The 12796-nt window shown below is 45.4% G+C and overlaps 1 protein-coding gene across 2 annotated transcripts in view; it reads left to right on the top strand.

The window, feature by feature from the left end:
* arhgap36 (Rho GTPase activating protein 36) overlaps positions 1 to 12796 on the top strand; it is a 94580-nt gene that overhangs the window by 34026 nt on the left and 47758 nt on the right. Inside the window, exon 1 of one of the 2 annotated variants that reach the window (XM_055938518.1) lies at positions 1912 to 2198. The exons of the other annotated variant lie outside the window; for it this stretch is intronic. Within the exon in view, the coding sequence (XP_055794493.1) occupies positions 2031 to 2198 (168 nt within the window). The 5' untranslated portion in view covers positions 1912 to 2030. Of the gene's footprint in view, positions 1 to 1911; positions 2199 to 12796 lie in introns of those variants that run through there. 2 annotated transcript variants of the gene reach the window in all.

Raw genomic sequence — 12796 nt, 5'->3', positions numbered from 1 at the left:
AAAGTATTCAAATGTACTCACTACTGTAAGTCGCTCTGAATAAGAGCGTCTGCTAAATGACTAAAATGTAAATGTAAAAATGTAAGGAGATACACTATGTAGTGTGCGCCATGCGTTTTGAGTTTAGGACCTGTACAGGATGCGGTTTAGGAAACATTTCTTCTTCACAATGTTGGTTTTCACAGGGGGTTCGTTCAGTGGGTTTCAAACGTATCCTCTGGGACTCCCCCGGACGTTTCACATTTTTTGTTGTATCCCTGAACTAGCTCAGTTGAATCATATGTCAGTCTCCAAAAACACCTTCCACCCTGAACCAACTGGTTTCACTTCCTTTGCATTAACTGTTTCCATTACAATTATTTGACAGGATAAAGCACATCAATCAACATTTCTGTAAATGTGCCAGATTTAGCCAGATAGCTAAATCTGCTAAAACAGGTAATTTTTCATAAAATAGTACTACATTTACATTTTAGTCATTTAGCAGACGCTCTTATCCAGTAGAGTGCATACATTTTATTACATTTTTACATACTGAGACAAGGATATCCCTACCGGCCAAACCCTCCCTAATACGGACAACGCCATGCCAATTGTGCATCGCTCCACATACCTCCCGGTTGCGGCCGGCTGCGACAGAGCCTGGGCGCGAACCCAGCCCAGCCTGGGCGCGAACCCAGAGACTCTGGTGGCGCAGCTAGCACTGTGATGCAGTGCCCTAGACCACTGCGCCACCCGGGAGACCATACTATATGTTCTGAATGACTTGCCTGGTTAAAGAAAGGCAAAACAGTACAAGTATAATTGCACTTATCATGAGTGATTTAGTTGTTGGTAGTTGGATATTTTCTTACTCAACATGCACTTGGTTCTTATCCACAGATAATTGAACCAAGAAAGGAGTAAAAGAGACTCGAACACGCTTCCAAATGAGTTATTTACACAGTAAAATACATTCCAACAACCAGAGAGTGCAGAAAGTCTAGAAATACCTATTATCCTATTTCTCCTTTAAAGGAGGGACGGCGTTAGAAGAAATAGCTGAGCTAGATCTCCCTGTGATTCTCTTTTCTATGCTGAAGGGGAATAAAGCCAGGAGTAGAGGATAAGAGCGGGAGAAAGTGAAGTACTGATATACAGGAAAGAGAGTGAGAGGATAAGGCCAGAGAGAAAAGAGAGGGAGGGGAGAAGGGCAGATCGGAGAGAAGTATGTGATAGAGAGGAAAAAAGAGAGGGAGAGAGGAGAAGAGCAGAGAGAAAGGAGAGGGAGGAGGGGATAGGGGAAATCACTTATTAAATCAAGCCAGGACAGCTTAGTTAGTTCACAGACTTATCCCCCCCTCCTTCCCTTTCATCCCCTGTTCATCTTACGTCCCACTTCCCCCCTCCCTTCCTCTCATTCTCTCTCTTTCAGTTCTCTCCCCATGCATCGCTCCAGTTTCCAACCCATTCGTCCACGCTTATTTCCTTCTCTATCCCTTCTATCTCCCTTCTCCTCTCCCTCTCTTTTTTCTCTCTCTGAGCAGATCAGAGAGAAGTACTTGATAGAAAGAAAAGAGAGGGAGAGGGGAAGAGCCAATCAGCGAGAAGTGCGTGATAGAAAGAAAAGAGAGGGAGAGAGGAGAAGAGCAGAGAGAAAGGAGAGGGAGGAGGGGATAGGGAAAATCACTTATTAAATCAAGCCAGGACAGCTTAGTTAGTTCAGACTTATCCCTCCTCCTTCCCCATCTTACGTACCACTTCCCTTCCCTTCCTCTCATTCTCTCCCTTTCAGGTCTCTCCCCTACATCTCTCCCGTTTCCAACCCTTTCATCCACACTTATTTCCTTCTCTTTCCCTTCTATCCCCCTTCTCCCCTCCCCCCACAGATTCAGCCCCCCCCCCCCCCCCCCCCCTCCATCCCAGTGTTTACGTGAAATGATCTCTTGGCAGCGAGACTCAGCTCACTGATTTACACCAGCAGATGGAGGGAGCAGATCTCTCTCTCTCCTTCTGTTGCTCGCTCTCCTTACACCCGAGTGTGTTCCCTCATGCCCCATTTGGACTGGGCACACAAGCCTGGTCTGCGTCTCTGCTGTGAGTGTGTGAGTTTGAGTGTGAGCGTGAGAAGTGGCTGTGCACTCTACAGGACTTATCTGAGTGGACTCACTCACCGCATAAAGGCCTTTATTCGTCGACAGCTGACTCCCTACGTACAGGTATAGATTGTTTTTGAACCATTTTATTCAACCTTTATTTAACCAGGCAAGTCAGTCAATGTGTGCTTAATAATGTGCGTTTGTGGTCTCTCTAAGTCTTCAATAGGTGTGAGTTTGTTGCTACTGTCTCTAGAACGGTTTGTTAGTCACAAAGTGTGACAATTGTTGAGACTCTTGTTGTGTCGATAAGTTCTGTCCGGTAGCGAGTGTGTTTGTGTTCAATAGGTATTTGTCGTCAAAAGGTATTGTGTGTTTGCTACTGTCTCCATATCTTGGAGTGTCACAGAGAATGTGCGCTATGTCTCAAGGCTTGCTCTGTCAAGTATTGAATAAAGCTAGATAATGTGTGTGTGTTTCAATGCATGTGTTGTACAGTAGGTTCTCTCAGTCTCCTTAAGTGCTCTGCTCTGGTTGCTGTCATTTATCTGTGAAGTATTCAATCAATCCGCTTGAACAATCGGAACGTGTGCCTTCTGTGAATTTGTGCCTTCTGTGAATTTGTGCCTTCTGTGAATGTGTGCCTTCTGTGAATGTGTATTGTCAAGGGTTGCATTTATAGTCTGAATTCAATCTGACTTCTTCAACAATAGATGAAATGAATAAAGTAAAATGCACATATGGAAAATTATTTTACTTTGTGCAAAGCAAATACTCCTGCGTGTGACTATCTTCACATATAGTCCTCTTCAAAATAACCGCTCTCAGTCCTCTTTAAACTGAACTCTTGGGTAAAAGAAAAGCAAAATAACTCAGTTCTCTTTGTATTCACACTGCCCATGCCTTTGAATGAGGACCCCAACTCTTTTGCCATTTCACTTAACCTATTTTGTGGTCGGAGTCCTCTTTGCATTCACATTGCCATGTTTAGAAAGGAACCAAGACTCTTTTTCCAAAATTTACTCAATGAACTCTGGGTTTTCACAAAGAGCAGGACAAGCCATTCCATTTTTGTGTTATCAACAGCAAGATATACCTACTTACATTTTGGAAGTTACTATATTGCATTTTGTTAAAAGATGAGACCTAATAATTATAATCAGAAGACAATATTAACATCTAAATATTATTGGTAACAGAATAAATAGCAGAATAAAATGCAAATTAATAACTAAAAATCATTCAATGTGATTTTCTGGATTTTTTTTTTAGATTCCGTCTCTCACAGTTGAAGTGTACCTATGATAAAAATTACAGACCTCTACATGCTTTGTAAGTAAGAAAACCTGCAAAATCGGCAGTGTATCAAATACTTGTTCTCCCCATTTAAAAATATATGTATTTTATATGTATTAGGGGTAAAATATATGTATTTTACCCCTAATTGGAGTAAACTAATGGACAACAACACATAGGCTTCTACTTCCAGCTTATACATTCTATATTCATTTTACGGACACAAGGTATTTTACAATAGTTATATGTTGTTTGTTTTTAATCTCACCCTTCAGCTACCATCAACCCCTCCCATCTGTCTCTTAACACCATCCATTTTTGGCATTGATTAGGAGGTAGCCTAGTGGTTAGAGTGCTGGGCCAGTAATCGAAAGTTTGGTGGATCAAATCCCTGAGTTTACAAGGTATAAATCTCTCCTTCTGCCCCTGAACAAGGCAGTTAACCCAGTGTTCCTAGGCCGTCACTGTAAATAAGAATGTGTTCTTAACTGACTTGCCTAGTTAAATAAAGGTTAAATCAAAATATATATATTTGCCATATATTTTTCAACTGTACTGTTATGTTTCACAAAAGTTCTGAACCTTTCTATGCTCATAGTTTCTATAGATTGTAAATTACATATTTTTGCAAAAAGTATTATATTATTGATCGACTGACTATGACTTTTCAAATCACCCAATAGTGCTATTTGCAGAGTTAGGTCCAGGTAAATGTTGCACTTCTTCAAACATTCCCAGACTGCAATACTTTTGCAATATATATGGCACAGCTGTCAATTTGTTGTACCTTAAATGAAACTGGTATTCTTTTATATTTAGCACAATTTTCTTTAACCAATTTTGATCTTTAATGCAGGGCCGACAGACAAGTTCCTTACTTTTTCCCCCTTCTACTTGCCTCTTCCATTTTTGTGGTAATGCTGCAATTAGTTGGTTGTAATTTTGGGTAGAGCAGCTTTTCCGTATATTTGTGTTAGCTGCATGTGTGACATAACTCCACCAGTCCTATTCATGATATAATTCAAAAGATAACTTTTGAAAACTTTTTTTAAAATAATGTTTTTTTTTTAAATCAATTAGTATGTTAGTTTGTTTTTCTTCCACCAAGCGTAGTGCATAAACCTATAAAACATTGCCTGTGCTCTCCTCCGGTACCTCTAAGAAGGGTTCGTTTAGAACATTTACATCATTTTTTATCATTGGAACACACACACTCTGGTAGCCTGGTTCCAGATCGGTGGGAACTTGATCTAATTCCTACCATGACTATTGCCATAACACTTTTCATTTTTTGTTTCAGGCACAGACAAAAACAACAGATATAGCTAGGGCAATAATCGGGAGTATGGCATAACAACTACAGTCAGAGTAGTTGGCTAAAGAACAAACTGGGTTCTGAGGTGTTTTTCTATTTAAAATGTTCTCTTTCATTTCCTCCTCTTTGTATTGCATTGATCTTACCCCTCTGATCCAACTCCTGACTGTTGTTGTCTTACATGGCCTAACAATGATAGTCAAACAAGATTGCTAAAGTACAAACAAATCTGGGACAATGCAGGTTGGATTATTTGAGTTATTCTATTCAAAATGGCTACTTTCCTTTGGCTTCTTTCCCCTTCTGGTGACGTTTGAAGTGATCAGGACAGCTTTTCATGTGTCTGTTATTTAATCAAGCCTGATGATAAACAAGTATACCCTAGGGATCAGAAATGATGCCAACACAACTCATTATTACACTGAAACTCAATAGGGCTGTTGTGGTAGTGTAACTGCTGCTGATTATGTGGACACACACACGCACGCACGCACGCACGCACGCACGCACACACACACACACACACACACACACACACACACACACACACACTGATACGGACTGACTTCTTGTCCATGGTTCCCATATGATCTGTGGAGTGCACCAATTTTATCTTTCACTTCAAGCTAGTAACACATAATACAGAACATCTACTTTGTGCATGACACAAGTAATCTTTCCAACAATTGTTTACAGACAGATTATTTCACTTATAATTCACTGTATCACAATTCCAGTGGGACAGAAGTTTACATACACTAATTTGACTGTGCCTTTAAACACCTTGGACAATTCCATAAAATGATGTTATGGCTTTAGAAGCTTCTGATAGGCTAATTCACATAATTTGAGTCAATTGGAGGTGTACCTGTTGATGTATGTCAAGGCCTACCTTCAAACTCAGTGCCTCTTTGCTTGACATCATGGGAAAATCAAAAGAAATCAGCCAAGACCTCAGAAAATAAATTGTAGACCTCCACAAGTCTGGTTCATCCTTGGGAGCAATTTCCAAATGCCTGAAGGTACTACGTTCATCTGTACAAACAATAGTACGCAAGTATAAACACCATGGGACCACGCAGCCGTCATATCGCTCAGGAAGGAGACGCGTTCTGTCTCCTAGAGATGAACGTACTTTAGTGCGAAAAGTCCAAATCAATCCCAGAACAACAGCAAAGGACCTTGTGAAGATGCTGGAGGAAACAGGTACAAAAGTGTCTATATCCACAGTAAAATGAGTCCTATATCAACATAACCTGAAAGGCCGCTCAGCAAGGAAGAATCCACTGCTTCAAAACCGCCATAAAAAAAGCCAGACTACGGTTTGCAACTGCACATGGGGACAAAGATCGTACTTTTTGGAGAAATGTCCTCTGGTCTGATGAAACAAAAATAGAACTGTTTGGCCATAATGGCCATTGTTGTTTGTAGGGAAAAGGGGGAGGCTTGCAAGCCGAAGAACACCATCCCAACCGGGAAGCACGGGGGTGGCAGCATCATCTTGTGGGGGTGCTTTGCTGCAGGAGGGACTGGTGCACGTCACAAAATAGATAGCATCATGAGGGAGGGAAATTATGTGGATATATTGAAGCAACATCTCAAGACATCAGTCAAGAAGTTAAAGCTTGGTCGCAAAGGGGTCTTCCATATGGACAATGACCCCAAGCATACTTCCAAAGTTGAGGCAAAATGGTTTAAGGACAACAAAGTCAAGGTATTGAAGTGGCCGTCACAAAGCCCTGACTTCAATACTATAGAAAATTTGTGGGCAGAACTGAAAAAGCGTGTGCAAGCAAGGCCTACAAACCTAACTCCGTTACACCAGCTCTGTCAGGAGGAATGGGCCAATATTGGTGTCATAGGAAGGCCAAAAAGATCATCAAGGACAACAATCACCCCGCTATCATCCAGAAGGCGAGGTCAGTACAGGTGCATCAAAGCGGGGACCGAGAGACTGAAAAACAGTTTCTATCTCAAGGCCATCAAACTGTTAAACAGCTATCACTAACATTGAGTGGCTGCTGCCAACATACTGACTCATCTCTAGCCACTTTAATAATGAAAAAATGTATGCACTTTAAACAATGCCACTTTATATAATGTTAAAATACCCTGCATTACTCATCTCATATGTATATACTGTACTCTACTGTAACGTTCCTGACCTGTTTTCTGTTGTTTTTGTATGTGTTTATGGTCAGGGCGTGTGTTTTGGGTGGGCAGTCTATGTTTTCTGTTTCTATGTTGGTTTTGGGTTGCCTGGTATGGCTCTTAATTAGAGGCAGGTGTTTGGCGTTCCTCTAATTAAGAGTCATATTTAGGTAGGCGTTGTCACAGTGTTTGTTTGTGGGTGATTGTCTCCTGTGTCGTCGATGTATGTACCATACGGGACTGTTTGGTTGTTCGTTCGTTTTGATGTAGTCTGTTCCTGTCCGTGAGTTTTACGTTTTAGTTATGTAAGTTCATGTTCAGGTTTTCGTCTACGTCGTTTTCTTGTTTTGTAATTTTGTAAGTGTTTTGTTTTCGTGTTGCCGTCGTGTCGAATAAAGAGATGGCTTATTTCCCTAATGCTGCGTATTGGTCCACTGATCCTTCTCTCCTCTCCTCGTCTGAGGGAGAGGAGGACAACAGACCTTACAGAATCACCCACCACGCTAGGACCAAGCGGCAAGGGAAAGCTCAACAGAGCAACAAGGACTCCTGGACTTGGGACGATATATTGGACGGGAAAGGTTGCTACACATGGGAGGAGATCCTGGCTGGTAGGGATCGCCTCCCATGGGAACAGCTGGAGGCACTCAGGAGAGCAGAGGCTACCGGAGAGAGGAACCGGAGTTATGAGGGAACGCGTCTGGCACGGAAGCCCAAAAAGCCCGTGAGTAACACCCAAAAATTTCTTGGGGGGGGGACTAAGAGGTAGTGGGCCAAGGGCAGGTAGGAGACCTGCGCCCACTTCCCAGGCTTACCGTGGAGAGCGGGAGTACGGGCAGGCGCCGTGTTACGCAGTAGAGCGCACGGTGTCTCCTGTATGAGTGCATAGCCCAGTGCGGGTTATTCCACCTCCCCGCACTGGCAGGGCTAGATTGGGTATTGAGCCAGGTGTCATGAGGCCGGCTCAACGCGTCTGGTCTCCAGTGCGTCTCCTCGGGCCGGCATACATGGCACCTGCCTTACGCATGGTTTCCCCGGTTCGCCTACATAGGCCGGTGCGGGTTATTCCACCGCCCCGCACTGGTTGGGCGACCGGGAGCATTCAACCAGGTAAGGTTGGGCAGGCTCAATGCTCAAGAGTGCCAGTACGCCTCCACGGTCCGGTATTTCCGGCGCCACCTCCCCGCCCCAGCCTAGTACCTACAGTGCCTACACTACGCACTAGGCTACCAGTGCGTCTCCTGAGCCCTGTTCCTCCTCCACGCACTCTCCCTGTAGTGCGTGTATCCAGTTCGGTGCCTCCAGTTCCGGCACCACGCACTGAGCCTCCTGTGCGTCTCCAGAGCCCTGTACACACTGTATCTTCTCCCCCTACTAATCCTGATGTGCTTGTCCTCAGCCCGGTGTCACCAGTGCCGGTACCTCGCATCAGGTATAGAGTGGGCTTTGAGAGTACAGTGTGCTCTGTCCCTGCTCCCCGCACTAGTAGGAAGGTGCTTATCCTTAGCCCGGTGCCTCCAGTTCCGGCACCACGCACCAGGTCTACAGTGCGCCTTATCCGGCCAGAGCCATCCGTCTCCCCAGCGCCATCTGAGCCATCCGTCTCCCCAGCGCCATCTGAGCCATCCGTCTCCCCAGCGCCATCTGAGCCATCCGTCTCCCCAGCGCCATCTGAGCCATCCGTCTCCCCAGCGCCGTCTGAGCCATCCGTCTGCCATGAGCCTGCAAAGCCGCCCGTCTGCCATGAGCCTGCAAAGCCGCCCGTCTGCCATGAGCCTACAGAGCCGTCCGCCAGACAGGAGCCGCTAGAGCCGCCCGCCAGACAGGAGCCGCTAGAGCCGCCCGCCAGACAGGAGCCGCTAGAGCCGCCCGCCAGACAGGAGCCGCTAGAGCCGCCCGCCAGACAGGATCTGCCAGAGCCGCCAACCAGACAGGATCTGCCAGAGCCGCCAACCAGACAGGATCTGCCAGAGCCGCCAACCAGACAGGATCTGCCAGAGCCGCCAGCGAGCCATGAGCAGCCAGAGCCGTCAGAGAGCCATGAGCGTCGAGAGCCGTCAGCCTGCCATGAGCGTCGAGAGCCGTCAGCCTGCCATGAGCGTCGAGAGCCGTCAGCCTGCCATGAGCGTCGAGAGCCGTCAGCCTGCCATGAGCGTCGAGAGCCGTCAGCCTGCCATGAGCGTCGAGAGCCGTCAGCCTGCCATGAGCGTCGAGAGCCGTCAGCCTGCCATGAGCGTCGAGAGCCGTCAGCCTGCCATGAGCGTCGAGAGCCGTCAGCCAGCCATGAGCGTCGAGAGCCGTCAGCCAGCCATGAGCGTCGAGAGCCGTTCAGTCAGGATCTGCCTGAGTATCTCAGCTGGGACCTGCCCCTTGTCCCGGTGCTGCCCCTTGTCCCGGTGCTGCCCCTTGTCCCGGTGCTGCCCCTTGTCCCGGTGCTGCCCCTTGTCCCGGTGCTGCCCCTTGTCCCGGTGCTGCCCCTTGTCCCGGTGCTGCCCCTTATCCCGGTGCTGCCCCTTATCCCGGTGCTGCCCCTTGTCCCGGTGCTACCCCTTGTCCCGGTGCTGCCCCTTGTCCCGGTGCTGGCCGTTCATTTAGGGGATGTTAGTTTGAGGGTGGTCATTGGGAGGGGAAGACAGAAGCGGGGAGTGACTATGGTGGTGTGGGGGCAGCGTCCGGAGCCTGAGCCACCACCGTGGTCAACTTCCCACCCAGACCCTCCCCTGGACTTTGTGCTGGTGCGCCCGGCGTTCGCACCTTGAGGGGGGGGTTCTGTAACGTTCCTGACCTGTTTTCTGTTGTTTTTGTATGTGTTTATGGTCAGGGCGTGTGTTTTGGGTGGGCAGTCTATGTTTTCTGTTTCTATGTTGGTTTTGGGTTGCCTGGTATGGCTCTTAATTAGAGGCAGGTGTTTGGCGTTCCTCTAATTAAGAGTCATATTTAGGTAGGCGTTGTCACAGTGTTTGTTTGTGGGTGATTGTCTCCTGTGTCGTCGATGTATGTACCATACGGGACTGTTTGGTTGTTCGTTCGTTTTGATGTAGTCTGTTCCTGTCCGTGAGTTTTACGTTTTAGTTATGTAAGTTCATGTTCAGGTTTTCGTCTACGTCGTTTTCTTGTTTTGTAATTTTGTAAGTGTTTTGTTTTCGTGTTGCCGTCGTGTCGAATAAAGAGATGGCTTATTTCCCTAATGCTGCGTATTGGTCCACTGATCCTTCTCTCCTCTCCTCGTCTGAGGGAGAGGAGGACAACAGACCTTACATCTACACCATCTTGCCTATGCCGCCCGGCCATCGCACATTCATATATGTTTATGTACATATTCTTATTCATTCCTTTTAATGTTACATTTAATGTTAGTGGTGGCTGTTTAACAGTCTGATGGCCTTGAGATAGAAGCTGTTTTTCAGTCTCTCGGTCCCTGCTTTGATGCACCTGTACTGACCTCGCCTTCTGGATGATAGCGGGGTGAACAGGCAGTGGCTCGGGTGGTTGTTGTCCTTGATGATCTTTATGGCCTTCCTGTGACATCGGGTGGTGTAGGTGTCCTGGAGGGCAGGTAGTTTGCCCCCGGTGATGCGTTGTGCAGACCTCACTACCCTCTGGAGAGCCTTACGGTTGTGGGCGGAGCAGTTGCCGTACCAGGCGGCGATACAGCCCGACAGGATGTTCTCGATTATGCATTTGTAGAAGTTTGTGAGCGCTTTTGGTGACAAGCCGAATTTCTTCAGCCTCCTGAGGTTGAAGAGGCGCTGCTGCGCCTTCTTCCGGCGCCGACAGAGATGGCCGCCTCGCTTCACGTTCCTAGAAAACTATGCAGTATTTAGTTTTTTTACGTGTTAAGATGGTGTTAAGAGACAGATGGGAGGGGTTGAATGGAGCTGAAGGTTGGGACTAATAACAACTAATAACCACAAGATAACTAATGTAAAACATACTGTGCCCGTAAAACGAATATACAGGTTAGGAACTTTTTTGAAAGAGCAGCACAGTTGAAAGACAGAAATCTAATCGGATGGACATCATAAATATATGGGAAAGGTTGAGGGTAGAAGGAGGACAAGTTAAAAACAAACAAAATAAAACTATTGTAAAATAGACTGTGTCCATAAAATGTATATAGTATGTACAGTATGAGCTGGAAATACACGCCTAAGAGTTGTTGTTCACTAGTTTGCTCCAATTGGGGGAGGGGTGGTAGGGTTGGAAGGTAATAAAGGAGAAAAAAATATTTCAAAATATCAAATTAAAATACATTTAAAAAAAAGACAATGAAGGAGTGGCTTCGGGACAAGTCTTTGAATGTCCTTGAGTGGCACAGCCAGAGTCCCGATTGAACATCTCTGAGAGATCTGAAAATAGCTGTGCAGTGACACTCCCCATCCAACCTGACAGCTTGAGAGGATCTGCAGAGAAGAATGGAAGAAACTCCCCATATACAGCTGTGCTAATCTTGTAGCGTCATACCCAGTAAGACTCGAGGCTGTAATTCCTGCCAAAGGCCCTTCAACAAAGTACTGAGGAAAGAGTCTGAATACTTATGTAAATGTGGAAAATGCACTGTGTATTTTGATTGGTGATTTTCTGCATTTATCAAAAGTCCCATCAGGTAACCTGATTTCCGATGTGTCCATGTAAACAGGATTATTAGGGAAATCGTTATTCTTGCAAAGCATGTAAACATTATAAACAAACTATTATATTCATCTGACTATCCACAATTGTATTATTGTGTGCATATAACCGTGCGCAATGTGATTTTCTAGATTGTCAAGGAAATAGTCTGACGACAACAAGTCTGTGATCGAATCCCATTGTCTCTGATTGACACCTCTGATTGAATCCCAGCTAGTGTGTGTGTGTGTGTGTTTGTGTGTGTATGTACGCTGTATAGCAAAAGAGCAGTGTGATGTAACATTTGACAGGAGATCCCCCTTCCCTGCCCTTTCATAAATCATTTTCTGGTACGTTTTTCACACACACTGTAAACAGCCATCATATAAAACAAGTGTGATGGTGATACAGTTTGATGCGGTCTGTATCACCATGTTCTCTTGATCGTGTCCTGATATAGTTTGAACAGGACATGACCTGTTCAACCTTTGATTCCCGACCTGGTCAGGCAGGTACAGTATGGAGTAATGATGACTCCAGTGGAAAGCTGTCCCAGTGCGGACATGACAAACGGGAAATATAAATGAAATGGAAAGAATAAACGGAACGGGCGTCATAGGGATGGAGATTAGAGGATTCATATCCGACCAGTCATGTGTACAATGATTCATCAGGTCACGAGGACAGGAAAAACGCCTGGCCCTGATCATGGTGTATTCTTGCAACAGAACAGCAACAATATTATCATATGAGAATGTATTCAACCTTTTTAGTCATAGTAAATGTTCCTGCAATAGCGTGTGTGTAGGTGGCAGGGAAGTCAAGCGCAGGAGAATCGAACTTGGTATAAATGGAGTCGTTTAATAGACTTTAATAAAACTCCAAAACCAAATTTACAAAATAAATAAAAGTGGGTACAAGAACCCGTCGCGCACCAATACATAATAACAAGGAACATACAAACAAACAATCTCCGACAAGGACATGATGGGAAACAGAGGGTTAAATACACAATATGTAATTGATGGGATTGGAATCAGGTGTGAACGAAGACAAGACAAAACCAATGAAAAATGAAAAATGGATCAGTGATGGCTAGAAGATTGGTGACGTCGACCAAGGAGAGGGACCGACTTCGGCAGAAGTCGTGACAGTTCCAGAATCCTCACTGCTCTTTGTTTTTCTTTCTACACTTTTTATATCACCTTTATTTAACTAGGCAAGTCAGTTAAGAACAAATTCTTATTTACAATGACGGCCTAGGAACAGTGGGTTAACTGCCTTGTTCAGGGGTTAGAACGACAGATTTTTACCTTGTCAGCTCAGGAATTCGATCTAACAACCTTTC

The sequence above is a fragment of the Salvelinus fontinalis genome, chromosome 11 (genome assembly GCF_029448725.1).
Source record: "Salvelinus fontinalis isolate EN_2023a chromosome 11, ASM2944872v1, whole genome shotgun sequence".
NCBI lineage: Eukaryota > Metazoa > Chordata > Actinopteri > Salmoniformes > Salmonidae > Salvelinus > Salvelinus fontinalis.
This window is presented reverse-complemented; position numbering and strand designations above follow the sequence as displayed.